At 41.4% G+C, this 24120-nt stretch overlaps 2 protein-coding genes across 4 annotated transcripts; one reads left to right on the top strand and one right to left on the bottom strand.

The window, feature by feature from the left end:
• Positions 1-2270: 2270 nt before the first annotated feature.
• Positions 2271-5339, bottom strand: fcf1 (FCF1 rRNA-processing protein). Of its 2 annotated transcripts, none has more exon segments than NM_001303987.1 (8): positions 2271-2550; positions 2691-2785; positions 2880-2967; positions 3083-3155; positions 3694-3842; positions 3965-4036; positions 4954-5018; positions 5274-5339. In NM_001303987.1, coding segments are annotated over 8 exon segments (594 nt in total). In that variant the 5' UTR covers positions 5277-5339; the 3' UTR covers positions 2271-2501.
• A 5-nt stretch (positions 5340-5344) lies between these two features.
• Positions 5345-22909, top strand: arel1 (apoptosis resistant E3 ubiquitin protein ligase 1). Of its 2 annotated transcripts, XM_010879029.3 has the most exons (22): positions 5345-5431; positions 7791-8065; positions 8558-8726; positions 10821-11041; positions 12161-12232; positions 12593-12819; positions 13611-13848; positions 14390-14559; positions 14672-14852; positions 15180-15433; positions 15539-15616; positions 15704-15845; positions 15948-16069; positions 16184-16259; positions 16536-16645; positions 18148-18327; positions 18592-18717; positions 19147-19276; positions 19389-19447; positions 19551-19640; positions 19742-19917; positions 20123-22909. In XM_010879029.3, exons 2-22 carry the CDS (start codon positions 7918-7920, stop codon positions 20223-20225), a joined length of 3072 nt encoding a protein of 1023 aa, XP_010877331.2. In that variant the 5' UTR covers positions 5345-5431; positions 7791-7917; the 3' UTR covers positions 20226-22909. The 2 variants fall into 2 exon arrangements, with proteins under 2 accessions (XP_010877331.2, XP_010877332.2); XM_010879030.4 differs by lacking the exons at positions 5345-5431; positions 7791-8065; positions 8558-8726; positions 10821-11041 and adding an exon at positions 11053-12045.
• The last annotated feature ends 1211 nt before the right edge of the window (positions 22910-24120 follow it).

The raw sequence follows: 24120 nt of genomic DNA, 5'->3' as shown, positions 1-24120 counted from the left end.
TAAAATATATTAAAATAACCGCGGTGAGTGAATGTCGTGTTATTTTCAATTCTAAATTTTAGTTTAGAAAATGTAATACATCAAATTTAAGATATTATTACCAATCATAATCGTTTCTTATACAACCATTTTTCTGCTTCCTAAAATAAAATCTGTTAAACTGTATGTGACCAATGAATCTTGACTTAATAGCTTCCTATCCACATAAGATAGAGATACACAGATGGGCAAAAAGGCCACTCCTTGAGTCTTATGGGAAAGGGGCAGGGGCTCAAGCACTGTATTGGGACCTTTCACACATAAAAGAGCTGTGAATGTGTAAACAGAGTTCCATCATTTTATTTTGCCTTTGGAGTCTGCATTTGGTGTCAGTAGGCATCATCCAACATAAGGCTAAGGAGCTGTCTATGAAAGAAAAACAAGCGAATTGGAAGCTTAAAGAGGAACTTAATTAGGACCATAGCACAGAAGTTGGGCGTAGCCAAATCAACAGTTTGGAAGGTCCTGATAAAGAAACTACGTGCCTTCAGTAATCAGCAGAAAACTGGTTGGCCAAGGAAAACAGAAGCAGATAACAGCAAAATGACCAGAGCTTTGAAAAACAACACTCAAATTTGTCAGTGAAATCCCAAACAAAAGTGTCACAGTGTAGCCTGCTGTTCACAGAATTACAAAGGTTACACTCCAAACCTACGAACAGCACCAAAAACAGAAAGTCCAGATTAGAAAGGTAGAGATCAGCCAGTAGTTTTGACTTTCATGGACAGATGAGGTGACCCTTAATCAATGTGATGGGAAGGCAAAAGTGTGGAGAAAAAAGGAACTGCAGATAACCCAAAGCATACCACCTCATCTGTGAAGCATGGTGGAAGTGGTATCATGGGAATGCATGGCTGCCTCTGAAACAGGCTCAATCTTATTTATTGGTGATGTAACAAATGATGGCAGCAGCAGAATGAATTCAGAAGTGTATAAAAGCATCTTGGCTACCAGTGTAAAAGAAAATACCACAAAGATCATTAGCCCGTGCTTCACAATGCAACAGGACAATGACCCAAAACACACTTCCAACACAACCAAGGACTTCATCAGGGGAAATAAGTGAAACATTTTAGACTGGCCAAGACAATCTCCCCATTTAAATCAAATTGAACATATACAGTGGGGAGAACAAGTATTTGATGCACTGGCAATTTTGAAGGTTTTCCTACTTACAAAGCATGTAGAGGTCTGTAATTTGTATCATAAATACACTTCACCTGTGAGAATCTAAAACAAAAATCTAGAAAATCACATTGTATGATTTTTAAGTAATTAATTTGCATTTTATTGCATGACATAAGTATTTGATACATCACAAAAGCATAACTTAATATTTGGTACAGAAACCTTTGTTTGCAATTACAGAGATCATACGTTTCCTGTAGTTCTTGACCAGGTTTACACACACTGCAGCAGGGATTTTGGCCCACTCCTCCATACAGACCTTCTCCAGATCCTTCAGGTTTCGGGGCTGTCGCTGGGCAATACAGACTTTCAGCTCCCTCCAAAGATTTTCTATTGGGTTCAGGTCTGGAGACTGGCTAGGCCACTCCAGGACCTTGAGATGCTTCTTACGGAGCCACTCATTAGTTTCCCTGGCTGTGTGTTTCGGGTCCTTGTCATGGAAGACCCAGCCACGACCCATCTTCAATGCTCTTACTGAGGGAAGGAGGTTGTTGGCCAAGATCTCATGATACACGTCCATCCTCCCCTCAATACGGTGCAGTCGTCCTGTACCCTTTGCAGAAAAGCATCCCCAAAGAATGAAGTTTCCACCTCCATACTTCACGGTTGGGATGCTGTTCTTGGGGTTGTACTTCTTCCTCCAAACACAGCTAGTGGAGTTTAGACCAAAAAGCTCAATGTTTGTCTCATCCCATTGTATGACTTTTAAGTAATTAATTATACTTATTGACATAAGTATTTGATACATCAGAAAAGCAGAACTTAATATTTGGTTCAGAAACCTTTGTTTGCAATTACAGAGATCATATGTTTCCTGTAGTTCTCGACCAGGTTTGCATTGAAACAGACAGAAAAGAACTGAACTTCTGCCACATATGCATCTTTATATTTTCATATGCCTTGACTGTACTACAAAAATAGCAACTTTGATTTCACAGTGCCAATACATATAGAGAGCTCACCATAAAAAATAAACTAAAACGCATTAAATGCAGGCTGCAACAGCTTCTTCAGAAAAAAAAAAACCTGGAGACGTTACTTTTGTCATTCATTTATTACAATTTCTATAATTTGGTCTCAAATGTTTTCTGCATTCATAGGAAAAAAATTGAAAATGACATTTTGATTTGTCAAACATTACATCTGTTAAGTTTCCTTTTGCTTAAAACGTAAACATAGAATACTCAACTAAATTAATAATATACAATAAGCAGGTAAACAAATCAAAACCGTGACAGGAGCTATAATCCAACTGCATTTCCATCCACTGAATACTAAAATCTTGGGGCACCATAGTCATCAGGCATTCTTTCAATGTTAAATCTGTGGGGAAATACGGTTTAGATTAAAGATGATTGTTACATATTGTTCTTGTTAAATACATTTTTGTATACTATTTAGTTAGAAACAGTGATAACCACATGAACCGCCCAACGAATCCCGATAACCCTGTTAATACTGACCTGTGGTTGGAGATGTACATGATGGGGACTCCAGGGATCTTCCTGATCCGTCTCTTCAAGTCCCTATCTACTGTTGCCAGGATGTAGCATTTGTGCTGTGAAAGAGAACAAATTGAAACAATGATGTTCTTTATATTATGATCACAGTGATATTTAACGTAATACATTTCCTGTTTAGTACTACATTACCTGTGTGACCCTTTGAACTAAGCAGTCATCAGCGTAAGTTCCTTTGTGTGTGCACGGCAGTCGTTCAAACCGAGGATCCTTGGCGATCCTGCAGGGACACAAATACAGGATTATGTCATATACACTTTCTCTATAGAACAGATAAGCCTCAAAATGGGTGTGTTTGTGCCAGAATGTCTGTGGCGCGTCTGGACGCTAGTTACCTCAGAGCAACTCGATACTTCATCCCTAGTTTCTCAATCTCAGCCATCACACAGTCTGTGATGCAAGGGATGCCTTGATAAAAAGCAAGACAACGACACAAAAAACAAAAGTTACTGCTAAGGTTTATACAAGGAATGCGCGGGATGACCCATAAAGCGCAAACCACGGATCTAGGGTAATCCAATATTTTCAGGTTGAAGTGCAGGTGGGTTGTGGACAGGTGACATTGCGAGGCCTAACAATTTTATTCGTAATGATTTATTACTTCGGAGAGAATGGTCATGCCTAGTGAAGTATACAACATTTCAACTTCTAAGTGCTTGATCTCACATCAAAGAAAAACAAGGTATGTCTTGTTCAGCCATTCCTTGAGTAGAAGTGATTTGGTGAGCCAGGGAGGGGGCTTGAAGAGTAGCTTTTTATGGGCCTTTTCTATATTTGCGGGTGTACGGTCAGGTACGGCCATCAGAATTTTACTTTACCCATATAGCTGGGTGGTTGCGCATGTGTTATTAGGAATTGCGAGTGGGTGCAAGTGAAGAAACATCTTACCGTTGCATCGCTAGTTTACACAATAGAGTATCAACTAAACACTTTTCTATATACTCACATTTAGCATACAGACAGTCCATCATTGACTGAACAATGTCTAGTTTTGCCTTGATGGAGAAGTTGATGAAATTGGTGTCAACCAGGATGTGATATGGGGGACCAAGCTGAGTGTTGTATTGGAAAAAAAGGCATGATGGGTATTTTGGCCTGCAGTCAGGAAAGGAAGACTCAGTAAGAAGGAATAAACCAATAAGAAATCATGATTTGTTTACAATATAGTGAAAATCTGTAAAAAGTTTAGGGATTTGAAAAACTCCAGGGGCACTTACACTTCTTTTTCTTTTATTTTAGATGGATCTATCTTCTTTTTCATATGTACTTTAGCACGGTCTTTCTCTTTTCTAAAGAAACAAATTCAATAGAAGGTGAACAATGTTATGAAGACTTATTCTTCACAATGTTACAGAATTCCAGGCATTAATCAGCACTTTCCAAGCTGCACACTTTATTCCCCCATATACTACACCTGGTGACTGGGGCCATCATAAACATTCACACTCTGACCTGTGAGACGGCTTTCTAAGGAATGCGACCTGATCTAGGCAGGGGCTTTGTGTGGGCATAGACCTTACATTCCTTAATCATCTTGACTGAGCTCCTAGTCTTTTTAATCTTTCAACTTTATTAGCATGACAGTTATTACAAGCATACCCGATCTTTCCACAACTATCTTAGTTATTTGGAAATTTGCTTGGTGCTCATGGTTGAGTATTTGCCATTCAATTCACTACCAAAGTGAGGGACCTTCATTTATGACTGTCTGTTTTGTAATTGTGTGGTAGTAAAATATCCCTGTGTATAAATCTGAGATTGCCTAATACCACTCTGACCAGGAAAGTTGCTAGTGGTTTCACAGAAGAGATCAGCCAAAACAGAGAGTTCCTCTATCAAGTCAGAAAACTAAGATGTCTTGTTTAGGGTGGCAGAAATCCTAGAAGTCAAAAACATGGGCAAATTAGAGAGATTATAACTAAAAACAAAGGTGTCTTTCTGATGTGCCTGTGAGGCATTTAATTGTAAATAGCTTTAGATAGGTTTACTAAATTACAAATAACTTGCATATAAAAATAAAATGGTAGGATGCAATCTATTGCTTCTGCTGAACAAAAACCGTGTTAGATTAATAAAACCAATTTGTTAGATGAATAATTCGTTTTTGGTAGGTAACTACAAAATGTATGTTCGTAAATAAACTAGCTAAACCAATAATAGTATGTGACAGTACCAATCAAATTCATATTTTTGGGTCACAACTCACATTCTTTGATCTTTCAAAGTTATCATCCTCTTCATTGCAGCAAACATTTTCGTCTTCTGCTTCCCCTAAAACAAACATATGAAAGAAATACAAAACAAACACTAACGTTAGCAACCAGCTAGTTAACTTCAACCCAGAAACGCACACTTTAGCTAGCTAGCTATGATTTGCAGTACGTACGCTAACTCAGCATTGCTAGCGAAGCAAAAACAAAGCACACGAATGCCCATCAAAAACCGATACAATATACAATAAGTAATCCAAAAAAATAAACAACAAAAATACATTTATCTAAACGGTGGAAATAAGATTGATATTACCATGATTTGTTATTAAACAGCTGACTGTCTCTCGAATTAGCCCTCGTGTAACTGCGTTTATACGTCATCTACAGTCGACGATTGTTGCCTTGCGCATTCGAATTCCGGTTTCTGTTAATGTTGCCGCTAGCTACCTAAATATGATAAATGCAGTTAAGGTAGGAGTGCTATTTTTATTGTAAAGAACAGGGGTTAATCTTATCTATTAAAATGAATGATAGGCGTAGCTATGCCTGAGTGATGCATTGGCTAGTATGGTTTGAAACGCTGAATTTGTGTTTGAAATACCCCATTTCTATTTTGCTGACATTGACGGCTAACAAAGTCGTAAAATAGGTATAGCACTAGCAGTAACAAGCCACAGTACATATCATGCCACTCGGGCTGAAGGACTTGATGTTGTGATATGTTATTTTAGCTAAATTAAATAGCTAGTTTGATATCTATGTTGTAGTTAGCTTGCTATCATACTTGCTAGTTCACCTGTTAATTTTAGCATATAGTTGAATGTGATTGTGAATCACCTTGTTGTTGGTAATGTTTTAATTACGATTATCCTAACCGAGACAAGGCAGGGTAGGAATCCCCTCCAAGATGTACATATGTTTTGGTTGAATCCCTAGACTCTTTCTAAAAATATGCATGGACGTCTGGCATGGAATTGCAAGCTAGCGACCGTAATAGCTAGATTGTTATTGTTCTGTAGATTGATCTCTGGATCAGTTTAGTAAATTAGCAGGACAAATATTTACCAGTGTCTTCTATTGAGGGCATTTAGTGCTACAAGGGCTTCCAGCATTTAGTTTGTCAGGTCTTGAGATAACAACACTTAGTGAAATGTAGCCATCAATCCGGCCTGGCACCTGTCTGCATTGAGGTTGGATAGTGTTACCCTTCGCATTAGGACAGCACAAAAGCAGAAAGATTATGTTGGAAAACGTACCTCAATCAGGCATGTTACTGTACTACAAATATAACCAAAATCCAAATGATCGAAACAATTATTATTTATTTTTATTATTTCTGCATCTATCTATAATAGGTACAGATTGGCCAGGACTGTACCAAGTCAGTTTAGGCTTGTTTTGGCGGTGGAGCTCATTTGAATTATTGGCCCGTCTGCAGAATAATGCTCAAACATGCAAATGAGGACATTGCATTTTTCTGTTGTCTATCTTTTGTTGACTGATTCAGGATACATTACTGTGAAGAGAGCAATGCCTTGGAATTATGCACAGTACAGATCAGGGACACGTGATGTCATTTTATAAGTAATTTAAAATGTAAATTGTACTTACCTATATACTGTAATCAGAGTGTTAGCGTCATTGTTACAATGGAATAGACCATATGTCATTCTGAGCTCCCTGAGTTTTTAAAGCAACCTAAAATTTTTAAACGAGCCCACCTTCTTGTTCTTATGTTGAGTAATTTTCTAATGACTGAAATATCTCATGTACAGGTTTTCTTCTAAGACCTTTCTGTATTTTGCTACATTTATCCATCTCTCAATCCTGATCAACATATGATGCTCCCTCTAGCATGCTTCACTGTAGGGGTGGTATTAGGCCAGTAATGAGCTGTTCTTTTTTTGCCTGTGGTAGCACCTGTATTCAGGCCTCAGTTTGATTTTGGCCTCTTCAGACAAGATAATATTTGCCCTTGCTTTAGGGGTTATGTCTTATGCCTTTTACTCAAGAGTGGCTTCTGTGTAGCCACTCTAACATAGATGCCATCTTGATATATTGAATCAGAGATGGTTGTCCTTCTGGCAAGTTCTCCCATCGCTGCAGAGAAACTCTGAAACTTTTAGAGAAGCCATTGGATTTTTGGTCGCCTCCCTTGACCAGTTACTTCACCGGTTACTTATATTGTCCAGATGTCCAGCTGTAGGAAGAGTCTTGCTGGTTCCAAACTTCTTCCATTTCACGATGGGGCACAATAATCTTTCCCAGATCCATGCCTTGCCTCAACACAATTCTCAGAGGCAAAAACCATGGCTTGGTTTTTGCTCTGTAATGAACTGTGGGATCTTATATAGATAGGTGTATGTCTTTCTAAATTTTATCCATTCAGTTAAATTTGCCACAGATGGACCCCAATAAAGTTGCATCCAAAGAGGATGCATTTGAGCAGAACTTGGGAGTGTCATGGAAAAGGGTCTGAATACTTAAGTACTACATGAGATATTTCAGGAATTTTATTTTCAATTAATTGGAACACACTTTAAAAAAAAAGTTTTGCTTTTGTCATAGGCTGTGTGGTATTGGGCAATTTTATTGTTTAATCAAATATAAAATGATCATATAATATAACAAAATGGGGCGAAAGGAGCTGAATATCTTCCGAAGCCATTTTTTATGCTATACATAGCATCAAGTGACTGTGAATGAAATGTTTTGGTTTAGATGCAAACTGCTATGACTGTGCCAACTGTCACAAGTTTTTGCCTACTTAATGGTTTACGTTAAACCTTTATGTGCCGCCGGACTTATACCTATAATATTTTTGTTCTAGGTCTTTTCCAAGTGAAGAAGCCTGAGAATGAAGATCATCTGAAACGTTATCTTTCATTGTGCAGTATTTTGGATAACCAGCTTTAGTGAGGAGCAGAGGAGTCTGAGTAAGAGCTAAAGATGGTCTGATGGACCGCCGCTTTTTGCTGACCTTCCTCCTCTGCTCTGTCTTGTGGATTTTCTTCTGGGAAGTGCGCTGGAAGAAAGGCAAAGAAAGTCAGATTGAAGAATGGATTCAAGGGCACAGCCTCTCGAAATACAAACATTTATTTGAAGGTTGGTTAAATAAATAACGGCCACTTGTTGAAGTGATCCAGTGTGTATGAATGACAAGCACTCGAGAACATCTTCATTTTCTGACCACTTAGAAATGTTGCTGATAGGAAGCAGGCCAATGGGATTGTATCCAAACCCAGCCCAATCTTAATTTATTACAGCAACCGGAATTCATTCTCTTTGAAATTTCTTATCCAGTTGGCACAAAAGCCTACGACAGTTCAAAGGGCATTTTAATTAAGCTTAGGGCTACGAGTGAAAATCCTTTTTGACAGCTCAGTCTTTGCCTTTGAAGAAGTACATGTGTTGGTTTTGTTTCAGTGTAATTTCCAATACTTTATGACGCTCTAGTGGTTTAGGGCCAGCATGTTTACTCATCTGTTGATGTTGATGTATGTTTCTTGTGGATAAGGCTTTGGACTCGATCCTTGTACAAAATGTACACTCCCTGATTAGTCTGCGTCTTTGTCTGGGGTGCCTTTCTTCTTGTAGATGTGCAGACTCTGGAGGAGCTGAGCCTGAGTGTTCTGACTCGTCTGGAGGACGTGGTGAAAGAGAAGCGGCACTGGAGGGACATTGCAGAGGCTCACATCCAGCTGCTGCGAGACTTTGCCTTCCAGGAGTGGCTCTGCTCTCAGAGCTTGGAGCATTACTACCATAAGTAAGCATACTAACACCTTGTTAGTAGTGTTAAGTCATAATGGCCCTGGTATCTCAGTTAGTACAACATGCTTGTAGGTTGGATTCATACAGGGGTCACTAAACAAAATAACAGCATCTGCTAAATTACTCAAATGAAAAATTTAAAAATGTAGTGAAATCTTCCACCATAGTGATCTTACTCCTCACCTGGCATGGGCAAAGTCAAACTAACCAAATAAGCACTACTAAATATACTGCACAACTCTGCACTTGGGTAATTCTTTGTTAAACTCGAACCAAAAATGAGTGTTGCATCTGGTTTGAGTAAGATCAGTTTCTTGATATCCAATTGTACCTGCAAACCCTGTCTCATCTCTACAACACCCAAGAGGCTTGGGAGAGCTGGGAGAGAGAGCTTCTCATCTCTCTGTGGCATTCTGCCAAGTGATTCATACTTTTTTCCCGTTCAGACTTTTCATGCTGGAGTGTGACCCTGCTTGAGTGAGTCCCTAGAATGCCTAGACACGGAAATCCCTGCTAACAAAAACATTCTGTGATGCTTGACCAGTCTGTCAGCTTATTGAACCCCCAGCCAAACATCAGCCAGTAGCACAGTCAAGGCTTTAACCTGGACCGTTGTGGACAGCTTGGTATCCCGAATGTCTTGGAGCGCTATTCTATATGGAAGCCCCAGACTGTCATGTTTTGAAAGGTCACTAAATGTATTACATAGAACAGTCTAATACATGGCAGATTGTTAACGGATGATTTTGAAGGTCTACACACCCCATACACAGATTACACTGGCTGCCTTAAAATTATATCAAAAGAGGGATTACATTGGATTACTTGAAAGTAGTCACTCCCTCATTAAAAATGGAAAAACCACCTCCATTTTCTGAAAACATTTCATTATCACATTGTTGGGTTTTCATGAGACAACAGTAATTTCAAAGACAAAAAATATTTTCTTAGTATTCTGGTCAAATTATTATTATTTTTTTTACTTTAGCTGGCCGTGCTGTCACAAATGTGCCTTTACTTATGTCAAATATGCAGCAGTCATTTTCCCTGGAAAATGAATATCCTATAGATTATATTTTGTGACAAAACCAAAACGTCGCAGCCCTGTTTGGTTCTTGTTTTCAAAAGAATCACCTAATTACATCTTATTGAATTTAGCAATTTTGAGAAACACTGAGAAGTCTGTCTCTGAGAACGACTACATGGCTGAAGTAGATACTGCTTTCAATCGGCTTTTCTGTCCACTTGGGGGCACCGTCCCCATTTACTGCTGGCTGCACTTGGGTCTTCACTAACATCCATAACCACACACTTATACTATAGCCACAAATTAGGAACAGATGCTATTGGCCCTATTCATTTGCAGTCAGGTCTAGGTTAACAATAGGGTTAGTGTCAAGTTTTTAATCTAATTTGAAGAAGACAAATTGCAAAATTGGATAGGGTTTATGAGTTCATGTCTACAGAACCTGCACTTGTTGACATTGTGCTCAGGAGGCTGTAGTGTTTCACAAGGTCACTCCATTAAACAGTGTTATAATGGGGTTGTTACATACAGTATGGTAGATGTTCTACAGGGTTTTGCGCTCAGTGAAATAAACTGAGCCCGTAGGCATTTATGTAGGATTGTTTTTCCCGTTTTATCACATTCAGTCCTTATTGAGATACACAGAGTGCACTGTTTTTTGCTAAATTGGTGCACCGTTTATTGTGGAACAGCTGCTTACCTTGGGACACTTTTGGTTTGTATAGATTGCACATCTAACATTCATCATAGCAAAACAAATTCCCTTGTTGTTTGAGGAAGTGATTTCAACATTACTCAATAAATACCACAATTTCTGACTTCCTAATGTTACAGATTGTGTTAAGGTTGCTCTGATGCAGTTCAAATTGGGGTGAGAAACCAATATTTGCATTGCATGCGTGACAGAGAACAGTCTTTGTCAGGTTCTTTACGGTCATTTGCTCGGTGTTGTCCCGCGTGACTGGCAACGCTGGAGGTGAATCCAAACTGTTGACAGTTTTCTTTTTTTCTCCCCACCACGCCACCCCTCTCTGACCAAATTGCACTGCGGTCCAAATGAAGATTGAAGACCTTGGGTTGTATGAATCTGGATGATCTAGCCCAGTTTGAAAGCCAGTTGCAGCTCTCTCTGGCTGCGTGGGGATACTACTACGAAGACTACATCAAGCTGTCCACCGGCGTCAAGGTCCTGCAGGCATCCAGGGAGAGCCGTGACCAGGACTACGAGATCCAGCTGGTGCACAGCCTCGCTGAGAGGCGTCTGAATGAGAAGTGGTCTGTCGGTGAGTGCCTGATTACTTTGGATGGATGCCGGTGTGTCTGCCATAGATTGCCTTCAGTCAGTGGCTGTAGACGTTACCGACGCCTAATGACTTTATCAATAGCCGCACCGATGAGAGACGGTAGGTTGAGTGCTGTAGAAGAGATGTGGACTTTATTACAGCGCATCCAAATATTGTCTTATTACATAATTACGCCGGGCTGGAACAGTGCATCCACATCCACACGCTTACTTATTTTATGGTCACTCTGAGACGATATGGCCAGACATTGGTTTAATACATGGTCCGGCTGAGACCATTAGGCCTCATATTGATTAGTAAGCGTTGCACATTTTGCACGCAGCTATTTTTTTCCTGTTCTTTGCAATATTGCTCAAACCCAATAAAGTTGGATGGGGACATTTGATGAACAGCAATTTTCAAGTCTTTCCACATATTCTCATTTGGATTGAGTTCCGTACTTTGACTGGGACACTCAAGGACATTCACAAACATGTCCCGAAGCCAGTCCAGTTGCTGTCGTGCTGAAGGATGAATATTCTCCCCAGTGTTCTCCTTTTCTGTTACATATTTGTTATTAAGTTAGAACAACTAGCAGATGTACTTTATTTCAATGATACTATGGACATTTTTGTGTTGATCCGTGGCAAAACCTAACACAGTTACACACTTTATCCTAATTTACACACTGGAGAACCCAACTATTCTTATTGGCTTGTGCACTCCCAATGAACCAATAGTTATTATTTGATGCTTAACAGTAACCTAACTCCTATTTCCAGAAAAGCTTGATATGTCCTTGCTGTGTGACCCTTCGGTGTAGACACATAGCCTCCACACACTGCTGTGCTTGTCTAGCACAAGTCAACATTGACCAGTTAGACACTCTGACTTAAGTCGTGGGTGCAGAGTCCCACCTGGGTATGTGTTCTAGGTTTAAAGGCGTATTATGTACAGGTATATCAGAAAGCCTCAGTGAAATACGAGTCAGTGCTCCAAGTCTGGTGAGTAGGCTATGTCTCGCCTGATTAAAGGCCAGTGGAGCATGTCAGCTTTGTAAGAAATGCCTGTTGAAAGCTGCTTCTGTGTATTCAATGTCTGCCTTTGTTTGTCTTTCAGCGGGAGCTCTTATATTTGGCTGTACTGTGGCACTGTGCTTTTTGATAAGGGACCTCATGTTTTACGTGATTGGTGAGTGAGCTCCTCTGATTGTGGCCAGGAATGAGCGCCTGTTGGCCAAGTCCTGGGCCTGAACAAACTTCTCATTAGGATAATTCGGAATAGTTTTCTGAAAATAAGTACATATTGAAACGGGTGATGCTCTTTGTGTGTCCCAAGGTTTTCAGGATTTACCCATATACTTATTGTGTTTATGCAGCTCATTCAAGGAAGTAGAAATCAAAGCATTCTTTTAATCAGTATTTCCACAATTGCATTGTGTATGGTCTCTACACTAGTAAGATCAGTGTGAGCCGTCCTCATTGTTCTGTACATTTATTCACACACATTGATTTCAACACTATCTCTGACTGGATTTCTCTCATCTCGCAGGTGGAATTACTGTTTCCATCATAGCGTTTGTCTTCACCATCAAGTTCCTATGTGAGCTTGCTGCGCGGGTGGTAAGCTTCTTGCAGAATGAGGACCCAGGGAGAAGGGGCGATCGGAGCATCTATGACTATGTACGGGGGAACTACCTGGACCCGCGCTCATGCAAGGTGTCCTGGGATTGGAATGACCCACAGGAAGTGGGCCAGACTATGAGCTTTCGTGTTCAGGTAAGATCTTTACTTTTCCTAGTTGCTATTCAAAGCTAGTCCAGTGGGGTTTAAAGTGGGATGGATAGCTCTGCGAGAGTCTAAAGCGAGTATGAGGAGAGGACGTAGTCAGTGTTAACTGATAGACAGACTGGTGAGAGAGTTTTAAATGGGAGATATCTCAGGCGTTTAGAACATTAACATGACACATTAACTGCAAATGTCTTCTGGTCATTTATGTTCATGTGCGTGTCTGTCTGTGTGTGTGTGTGTCACACGCACACACACACAGCCCTTTTTGGCAATAAGGCACTAGAGGGTGTGGTATATGGCCAGCATATCTCACCTCCTGAGACAACATGTCTGTCTTTTAATATCTGTTGTAAATTGGCAATGTACCAAAACCCTCAGAAATGTCTTGTTGATTTTATAAACCGGTTAAGAACGCAATTAGAGCGGTAAAATGTGTTTTCATGTTATACCCAGCATCCCATTTTACATATATGGTCTCTTAAAAATCCTGAATATTAATTGGCTGATCGCCATGGTATAGGTAATAAAAACAGCTCAAAGTAGATAGCCATTGTATATTTGCCATATATCACCCCCCCCCCCCCCCCCCGTACCTTACTGCTTGTGTATAAGGCAGCTTTCAGCCAGCCAGAATTACAAGATTTGAACCACCCGATCTATGAGATAATGTCAGCCAATTTTTCACCTTTAATATCTTGCAACCAACAAGTGAATACAAATGGAGAATTTCTCAGAAGAATAATGAGAACCATGGTTTCTTGTGATTGGCTCTACCCCAGCTCTTCTATAAGAATGGCCAGCCCTTCCCCGCCCACCGGCCCGTGGGATTAAGGGTCATCATCACCCACATAGAGCTGTCCCTGGACATCCCTGTCACCCAGGAGGTGCTGCAGGACCCAGAGTCCAACGTGGTGAAAGTGGCCTTCACTGTCCGCAAGGCTGGACGCTACGAGGTGGCTGTCAAACTGGGGGGACTCAATGTGGCATACAGCCCCTACTATAAAATATTCCAGCCAGGTGAAGTCACTTTTTGAACTGTCCAGCTTCAGTGTCTTAAAACAGGACTGAGTAGTATTTTTAGGTAAATATGAAACGTGGATGGGTGATATTTGTGATTGATGATCATGTGTTATTGCCTGCTCATCAACATATTAAGAAGGCTGGTTATAAGACAGGAACAGACACGACAGCGTAGAAACTGGAGACAGAGACGAGTGAGGGGCCTCTCCCCAGTTCTATACATGAGAACATATACATTCAAATGTACAACTATAGCGACAAGAAAACAATGTAATCCGCGCACCAACACATAATCTTACACAACAAGCAGAACACTTGTGTTATAGGGGGGGTAAGCCAATCACTCCTCTTATATGATCACCACCCATTGCAGGTAACTGTCAGCTTTGTGTGTGTGATTTGGTGTATTCTGTACCCGTGTGTTTTGTCTGCCACCACAGCAGCGTCATTACAACAACTAAGATTCTGTGTATGTGTAAATGTACTTTAATTTGTAGCTTTGCTTTAACACCCGTCCTTTTTGGTTTCTTTGTTTCAGGGACAGTGGTGCCGTCCAAGACAAAGATAGCCTACCACTTCTCCACCCTGGTGTTGGTGTATGGTCAGCAGCACACCCTGCAGATCGAGCCTCGGGACGAGTATGGCAACCCCACCAGTAACTCCCCTTCGCTTATGGATGAAGTCAACTACAGCCTCCACGTCTACTCGGTAACAACCCAGCGCTAGCACCTTCATGCAGCGGCAGACATCCATTCCTTTCCTGATTTTAGTCTGTGGAAAAGTGGGGAAACGGGAATGGTTCGTGTCCTCCTCTTCCCAGTTAGGCACCGGGGACGAGGAGAACCTGGAGGACTACTACAGTAAGTCAGTGTTGTCCAACAAGCAGCAGTGCCAGATACTCCTGAAAATCACCCTGAAGAAGAAGGGCTGTTTCCGGGCGCGCATCTCTTATAATGACCTGCCCCTCAGCAACGGAGAGTTTGACATCATTGTTCTCAGTGGTGAGTGAGGGTCTTTAAAAAAAAATTTAATAAAATGTGTTCCTTTACACTGGTCTTAGTGAAGGTTTCCATGTAGGAGAGCTGATGCTACATTAGCTTAATACAAGCAAAATGAGATACTGTACTGTGGGAGGGGCCAACTGGATTCAGCTGCAGGGTGTTTTTTGTCTGAGTGGATGGTCAGGGAGGGGGACACATAACTAAGATTTTTTCAGTAATACATAATTTGTACGCCGTAAAGCACAACAAGCCTTGGTGCTCTTGGGGCATTAACATCTCTGCTCTTACATCACTTCGATATTTCTACCTTTTCCACCTCCCCAACAGAGAATGAGAAGAACTGTGTGGAGAAGAACGTGTCCACTCCAGGAATCAGCATCTACTTTGAGGCCTATCTGTATGGTACTGGGAACTACAGTAACTACAGTAACTCCTCATGGCAGCTCCCCGCCTCGGCTCTGATGGCTCCTCAGAGACGACCCTCCATGGGAGATGAGGAAGAAGAGCACGACTCCCCTGTAGAGGGCCAACCTGAGAAGGTTAAGAAACCAAAAAAGGTCTACTGCTACATATCGCCAAAGGTTGGTAAACGGGATTGAAAGGGAAGGCTATTGTCTGAGTGTTTTGCAGAACTTTATCATTCAGGTACTTTTGTGCTATTCACAATGTACTTTTCTGCTATACAGCAACTGTCTGTGAAGGAGTTTTACCTGAAGATTATTCCATGGCGCCTTTTCACCTTTCGAGTATGCCCAGGAACGAAGGTATGTCAAGCAGGCTTTCTGTGAAATCTCTTCATAATGTTAAACCACCTGAGTTGTTGTGTTCACCTGCTTCTTCTGTTGCTCCAGTTCACATACTATGGTCCTGACCCCATTCACAAGTACCTGACTCTAGTGGTGGACGATGGGATCCAGCCACCAGTGGAGCTGAGCTGTAAAGACAGAAACATCATGGCTGCCACCTTTATCCGCTTCCTGCACAAAAATATCGGTTTGTTTCCTTGCTCTTCCAATTCAATAGCTCTAGGAAGTACCTAGTTTAGATGGCCTCTGAAGAAGCATTGCCATTTGATGGTCTTTCTGCTGTTGACAGGTGGCTCAGAGACTTTTCAGGACAAGGTGAGCTTTTTCCAAAGGGAACTCCGACACATCCACTCCAAGAGACCTCGCACCAAGACTTGCCTGAAGATCACGCGCCACTGCATCCTAGACTCTGTGAGTGATTCCACACTGATTGTGCATATGCTTTCCGAGCTGCCATGAGGTTCAGAAATACTACAACAGACTCACATGATGATACTGACTATGTATTAATGACTGTTTCTCCAGTCTCTGAAATCAACCCGGAACTTCTCGGTGTCAGACTGGAGTAAGAACTTTGAGGTGGTGTTCCAGGATGAGGAGGGTAAGATCTCCGGACTGTCCACTGGTGTTGTCTGTGTCTGTGTTGGCAGGGCTGTTGATTAACAGCGGGCCGCTTTTGCGGATGCAGATTCACACTAGTCCTGGACTAAAAAGTCAAGCTCAGTTAAAATCTAAAATATTAGAATTTTTTTGACCACGACTTGACACCATCTGTATCCTTGAACCCAGGCCTGTGTGCGTGCGTGCGTGCGTGTGCATGTGTGTGTGTTGGCTGGGCTGTGGTTTAACTGAGTGTGTGTACTGTGTTTGGCCCTAGCTCTGGACTGGGGAGGGCCACGAAGGGAGTGGTTTGAGCTCATCTGTAAGACCCTATTTGACACCAACAATCAACTGTTTACTCGCTTCAGTGACAACAACCAGGGCCTGGTAAGACCTCCCTTTTCACAGCTGGCATTGGTTATGTCTAAATCAGGGTTGGGTGTAAACGCAGTAAACGCTACAAATAACACACTATATGTAGTAAAATAATGTAGCCTTCCACTACTCTTGACAGCATGTACTGAATACCATTTAATCCAGACACTCTAACCTGGTCAGCTCGTTTTATTAAGGCATTTCATAGGCCAAACTAAGAAGCCATTGACAACCAAAGGACAGTAGTTACAGAGTCGTTACATGCTCTGTGAAACCACACATTTGGTTGTGTTTTAAATGGGGGGTGAAATAAGAAAATGTTATTATCTTCTGCATATATGCATTTTATTAATGGAAAATATTTGACCGAAACTATTTCAAAGAAGTTAGTTTAAAAAAAAATAGACTCTAATCTATGTATTGCTTTTTGTGCATATTGAAAGTTGTGGAATCTTTTATTACAGTTCAGGAGATATGAAACACTTGTGTGTTAATAGTCGTGTTACACCTTGCTAGGACCGGGTTGGAACCACTTTTATTTTACATTATACCACCACCACCAGCCTGAACCACCACCACCAGCCTGAAGACAGGATGTTTTTTTTGTCATGTTGTTTACACCAAATTCTCACACTACCATCTGAATGTCACACCAGAAATGGAGACTCATCAGACCAGGCAACATTTTTCCAATCTTCTATTGTCTAATTTTGGGGTGGCCTGTGCAAATTCTAGCCTCAGTTTCATATTCTTAGCTGATAATAGAGGCACCCGGTGTGGTCTGGTGCTGCTATAGCCCATCTGCTTCAAGGTTTGATGTGTTGTGCGTTCAGAGATGCTCTTCTGCATACCTTGGTTGGAACTAGTGGTTATTTGAGTTACTGTTGTCCTTCAATTATTCTCCTCTGACCTCTGCCATCAGCAAGGCATTTCTGCCCAGAGAACTGCCACTCACTGGAAATGTTCTGTTCTTGGACCATGCCATGTGAGAAAATCTCAATAGATCAGCACTGAAATACTCAAACCAGCGTGTCTGGCACCAACACACATGTCACATTCAAAGTCACTTAAATCACCTTTCATCCCGTCTTGACCATGGCTACATGCCTAAATGCATTGAGTTGCTGCCACGTGATTGGCTGATTAGATATAAGCTTTAAGGAGCAGTTGAAACGGTGTACTTACTGAAGTGGTCAGTGAGTGTACATGGTCATTAGTGTGCTTCTCAATATGCCCCTGTTATTCCCATACTTGTTTTATTATGACACTTTTTTGTGTTTTATTTTATATACATGTATGAATGTGAGGCACATTTGGTTTATTTGTGAATTACATGAAATATGTATCAATCTCTATCTAACAGTGATTTTATTTAATTATACAGATTTTCATTATTCTACACACCCCTGCCAACATTTCTGGGGCCATTATCCAGGAAGTGCAGGAAGTTAGCCAGTAACCACAGCCTATGTAATAGTGTCTGGTGAGGTAATGTGTCTTTCTGTATTACCTAGGTTCACCCCAACGCTGATCGGCCCCCTCACCTACGTCTGAAGATGTATGAGTTTGCAGGCCGCGTGGTGGGGAAATGCCTATATGAGTCGGCCCTGGGGGGGGCTTACAAGCAGCTGGTCCGGGCTCGCTTCACCCGCTCCTTCCTGGCACAGATAATTGGACTCCGAATGAACTACAAGGTACGCCCCACGCCCCGTCCCAAATCCTCTTAGAGGATCTCCTGCTGAAACTCCACCAATGTTTACCTCCGTCTCTCGGCTGGTTGGTGATCCGTAAGTGTTTCTTGGTTTTGCAAAGCCATGAATTGAACATCTGTTTATTTCATAGCATAGAACCTGACGCTGTTAGTGGTTAAGTCATCCTTACTGCTTTTCACAAGCTAGAATGACGGGATCATTTGAAACATGTCCGGGTTTTTTACTCTCTTGCCTTTTCCACTGCAGTACTTTGAGACGGATGATCAGGAGTTTTACAAAACGAAAGTCTGCTTCATCCTAAACAATGATGTAAGTGAGATGGACCTGGTGTTTGCCGAAGAGAAGTACAACAAGTCAGGACAGCTGGAGAAGGTGATGATGTAACCTTTGTGTTGTGTGTGTGAGTGAGTGTGATCCACATGAAACAACATATTTGGAGACTTCTATCCCACAAAGATAGAAAATGAACAGAAAAATCAGTTACCACAAGGTTTTTAGCTGGACCCCACTAGGAAAAGGTAGATTGGTGGCATAGGAGTTCAGTTAAGAGTAAATCTTACAAATGGGTTAGTGTTAGAATTGGGGTTACGTTCACGTTTAGGCATTTTTTGGAAATGGGTTAAGCATTAGAGCTAGGTTAAGGTTAGGCATGAAGGTTAGGTAATGAGGTTAAGATAAGGGATACGGTTAGGCTTAGGAGATAGGGAACATGGATTTCTGGTTGTTCCCCACAAGAATAGAAAATCCAACATGTTTGTATGTGTGAGTTTTGTCCTGAGCTCTTACGCTGTGTCCCTGCAGGTAGTGGAACTGATATCTGGAGGAGCTCAGATCTCTGTCAACAATGACAACAAGATGCATTATCTCAACCTGCTGGCTCAGTATAGGCTAGCCAGTCAAGTTCGAGATGAGGTTGAACACTTCCTCAAAGGTGGGGCTGTATAGATAAACATTGTCTGACGTGCCTTCACATTCACCCAGATCTAATCCTCTTGGTAATGAGAACAACGTTTTTGTCTGATAAACAGTTTTGTGAATTACAGGTTTGAATGAACTTGTTCCAGAGAACCTTCTGGCCATATTTGATGAGAATGAGCTGGAGGTAAATTGAATCGAATTCACAAAATTTTTTGTCTCTAATTACGTCCCCTGTCACATGTCCTCAGTCTCACTGGCATGGCCCTGAACTGTCTGTCTCTCCCCAGCTCTTGATGTGTGGTACAGGGGACATCAATGTCCAGGACTTCAAGGCCCACGCTGTGATCGTGGGAGGGTCCTGGCACTTCAGAGAGAAGGTGGGTACCATAACCTGGGGATAGATGCTGGTGTCATGTATTGTTTGCTACGTTGGTTCTGTGCGCTGTGCTGACTGGGTTGTGGTGTTGCGTTATTCTAGGTGATGAAGTGGTTCTGGGCCGTAGTGTCTAGCTTCACCCAGGAGGAGTTGGCTCGCCTGCTGCAGTTCACCACTGGCTCCTCCCAGCTGCCCCCTGGGGGATTCAACACCCTCTGCCCCTCCTTCCAGATCATCGCAGCCCCCACGCACAGCACCCTGCCCACCGCACACACCTGGTGAGTGGATGGGAAAACACACACACACACACACACGCGCACAGTCACAGACGTACTGTATATTCACATGCCCTCTTACACATCATGCACGTGTTGTAGAATGTAGTCAGTTTCAGTTGTTTGCTTGAATAATGCACAGACAAACTGCATTTCAACGCACATGGGGAAACTTTTAAATGACTCTCCGGGGATTCTGTTCTTCCAGTTTTAATCAGCTGTGCCTCCCCACGTACGACTCTTACGAGGAGCTCCACAAAATGCTGAAGCTAGCCATCAGTGAGGGGAGCGAGGGCTTCGGCATGCTCTGATTGGCGCCATCCCTCTCTGGGTTCATCATCTTGGTCACACTGTGGCCCAGCTCATGACACCAGCAACCTGGTCCACAGTACGCCCCTGTCACCCTCTATCCGTGGTCTACATCCGTGGCATTACAGGAAGTCCTCAGTATCTTCCAGAAAGCCATGTGAAGTCCACCAGATGTTCCAGAAGGCCCTGTGAAGTCCACCAGATGTTCCAGAAGGCCCTGTGAAGTCCACCAGATGTTCCAGAAGGCCCTGTGAGGTCCACCAGATGTTCCAGAAGGCCCTATGAGGTCCACCAGATGTTCCAGAAGGCCCTGTGAAGTCCACATGATGTTCCAGAAGGCCCTGTGAAGTCCTCAGGTGGCACTATGTGAATACTGTACATTGGTCTTTTCTACTTAGGAAGAATTTAACTGGTATAAATAAGGCTTTGCAGTTTTATTCTGCTGGAGTTGCTACATTTGATATGTTTGAGACTGAATATAGTGCTAGTTCAAGAGCCTAGTCAGCTTGATGTGGTATCGCTTTTTAGAATTTTGATTTGGAAAACATAAACACTGAGGAACATTAAAATGCAAAAGCTGCATCCACAAAGTGTGGAGAAGCTGTTCAACCAATAGCACTTTGGCCTTAACTGATCAGGGACGGATGTGTGCAGATACATTATATGTTATATCAGTCTTTTGTTTCACTATGTGTACATACATGTAAATAGCTTTTCATGTTATTGCTACAATTCAGATCGTTTTGGTTTATTTTCAGAGAAGAGATGAGAGGTACTTGATATTTATATAATTGAAGTTACACTTTGTGGGAGTTTCAAGTAATAGAGTTTCTGTTGCGTTATGAACAATTCACATCAACAAATGACTTCACTGTACAAAGACACGTGGTTTTAAAGGTGCAGATTACTTTCCCATGTCAGAGTTTCTGTTTGAACTTGTGGACAGGTTTGTGTTGTTTTCATCTATACTGTTAACCTTTTGCAGACAATGTTATTTGTCTTGAGCCGCAATAACAATTTTTGTTTTAAATCCTGCCTTATTCACGCCCTTTGCCTCTGACCTACTCTGGAGATGTTTAAGAAGCCTGGACTTGTAAAGTTTAACAACAGAGATTTTGCCATCATTTTACTTGTAGTAGTCTTTGGCAGGGAAACCTTCAGATGTGAATATCAAGTGGATGTTAACATGTGTAGAGACTGAAACTCAAGGTTGATATCTGTCATGCATTCTGCACTGTTTATCATTGACCACCTAGTATGGTTTTATCTCTCCAGTTTCATCTATGCATCCCCTTTTGTGTATCTGTGCGCTGGAGGGGTTGGCTGTCTCCTGTCTTACTGTATGACCCAGTGGGCTGTCTCTGACTCCTTTGGCTCAGTAGATTAGTCACCTGAGCTAGGGATGTTAATTTTCTTACCGTGTTTCCATTGCATAATTCACATACTGTATTTCTACCTATTTATTTCCAGATTTTTCCATTGGTCTTAGTGGATAATTCCAAATATACTTTTCTGTTTTGTTTTTCTTTGACTTCTGTAATATCTTCAATTGTCATTTCATCCCTGTAGTGGACTTTTGTGACAAGATGCAATGTAATGTAGCGCTACCACTTTACAGTATGTACAGGCTATTTAGTAGAGCCACCAGCTAGAACACAGCACATAGCACAATAGCACAGTAGCCTAAAGCCACACATTCTTATGCAATATTCTTGCATCATTTGAAGTGTTAACAAGATCATATTCACCTGAATTATTAACCTCTCAATGCACTACAAATGCAATACAACAGCGGGATATGTTAGTTTTTCCAATTCTTGTCACATTTGCAATGTAAATATGAATCAGCCACAAAAATTTACCAGTATAGCAAAATACACACTTATTGCTTCTCAAAATTTCACAAACTGAAAGAATAACTTTTTCTTAACTCGCAGACTGGCAGAATAACTTTTCTTTAACTCACAGACTGACCAAATAAGTTTAATTTAACTCACAGACAGACAGAATAAGTTTACTTTAAGGTGTGTTTCATTTGTAGCTGCTAGTGTGTCCTTCAAATACCCCCTGGCCAATCGAAGCTCCTTCTTTCGAGATAGTTTTCTATATATGCCTCAGACAAAGGGTTAAGGAAATGTTGACTGAAAGTTGAGAAATGCTAAAAACATGAACAATTTTGGTCAGATTCTGCACATCCATGCTGGCAAGATTTGATTTCTGTGTATCAGGGATGGACTAGATGGATGATGTCAAATAATATGGGAGCTGACCGAAGTAGCAATGCATTGATTTGTAGGAAAATATTATTGTTATGAAGCATATATAATAACACTGGATGGACCATGTGGTTGGATTACATGTAAACAATAAAACAGAGAAGGACAAAACTAGAGAAGGTAAGGAACACCTCAATATTTAGATAATTTTACTGTCATAAGCAGTTCAGTCTGTTTAAGGTTACAGCTATTGATCCAGTGAGCGATTTGAAAAGCTCTGTTGTTATTGGGGTTTGGTTTTGGATTTTTATCTATGTATATATTGTTAAATAGTTGCTCATGGTTGGATGTGAGTTTTTTTTAATGTGTGAAACAAATGGCAAAACTGTTGGCCATCACTGATGAATGTCAGGGTTCCTGCTCTGCAGACCCTTCATTGTTCATGGGATTAAAAACTGGAGGGAATTATTGCATTTTGTTAATTTCTCTTTGTTTAAAGAGGCTGAGGGTACTGTGGATAGGTTTCAAGCATTCAGAGCTGACCAAAAGCAGTCACCTACAGGAAGATCTCATGAAACACATAGATGACATGAAACTAGAGGACACTGCTCTCAGAGACAGAGGTCTATGAGGCCAGGCCATCATCTTGCACATTACGCCATCAAAAGCAATTAATAGGATATTTAACTGTTATGAAACGACTAGAAATTCCTCATCAGGTGCCAGACTTACCACAAACAGTTGATAGACTGCTTAGCTTATTTGTAATGCGACGTGAGGCATTGTCTGTATGCCACAATGAGGATGTGCCAGAATAGCTTAGGTGTAATTGTCTGATTAACACACTTAATTGATTCATTATAGTTACGCAAAATTAGGTAAGGAACATGGCAACCATTGAGTCCTGGGCTGTCTTATCTGCTAAACCAAGATAGCCCAGAAGTTGTGGTTTCCAATGGAAGTATATAGTAGTGAAGCTAGCATGGGAGGCTAGTGAAGCTGGGAAGGAAAGCGAGCTCAGCACAATCTAGCCAGATCCTTAAACAATATTGGCAGTCCGTTTGTTTCCTTTTTATTGCCCGTGTGTAATTACAAATTCTCCCTACACTCCTAACATAATTTATTTGTTTACTTTGGCAAAAGGTCATGTCTAAAAACACAGTCCACCCTGTTTGTAACATTTTCAACCTTTTAAAAACAGAATATTATTAAGATCAGATGTTTCATCGATGAGAAAACCGAATGTCAGCCCAGTTCCATCTCCCTCCATAGACTTCCACTGCCCCGCCACTGGGCTTCCTCTCCCTGTGGGAAGTGGAAATTATGACCCGATGTTTCAGATTTCTACATTTGCTAGGCTATCTGGCTCAATGTCCGTCTGGCTGTAGTACGCGCTGTGCCTATCTCTGAATGCCGAATGTTTCAAACCTAGTGGAACTAGTGACAGTGTTGAAAGTAGGAGCCTGGCTGGTTTGTGGCTTAAGACATGGCCTTTCCCTGAAGCCCAGATGCACCATTAATCCTCTCCACAGGAACACTAAATATAACTCCCATAGACACGTTTGTGTTATAAGAGCAGCACTTCGGCTGGCATGGACATATACTATAGGATGGAGAGTAGTCAGCCATACACAAAGGAAATCTTTATTTATTTATTTTTTGACAGGTCAGTGTTTAGGTA

The sequence above is a fragment of the Esox lucius genome, chromosome 15 (assembly GCF_011004845.1).
Source record: "Esox lucius isolate fEsoLuc1 chromosome 15, fEsoLuc1.pri, whole genome shotgun sequence".
NCBI lineage: Eukaryota > Metazoa > Chordata > Actinopteri > Esociformes > Esocidae > Esox > Esox lucius.
This window is presented reverse-complemented; position numbering and strand designations above follow the sequence as displayed.

Coding starts and splice junctions, on each gene's coding strand:
- fcf1 (XM_034297192.1), bottom strand. CDS start 5,000: ATGTTTGCTGCAATGAAGAGGATGATAACTTTGAAAGATCAAAGAAT. Junction 4,037..4,953: donor ACTTTGAAAGATCAAAGAAT/GTGAGTTGTGAC, acceptor TTGTTTCTTTAG/AAAAGAGAAAGACCGTGCTA. Junction 2,968..3,082: donor AAGTATCGAGTTGCTCTGAG/GTAACTAGCGTC, acceptor GTGTCCCTGCAG/GATCGCCAAGGATCCTCGGT.
- arel1 (XM_010879029.3), top strand. CDS start 7,918: ATGGACCGCCGCTTTTTGCTGACCTTCCTCCTCTGCTCTGTCTTGTGG. Junction 8,066..8,557: donor ATACAAACATTTATTTGAAG/GTTGGTTAAATA, acceptor TTCTTCTTGTAG/ATGTGCAGACTCTGGAGGAG. Junction 19,277..19,388: donor GGTTGAACACTTCCTCAAAG/GTGGGGCTGTAT, acceptor TGTGAATTACAG/GTTTGAATGAACTTGTTCCA.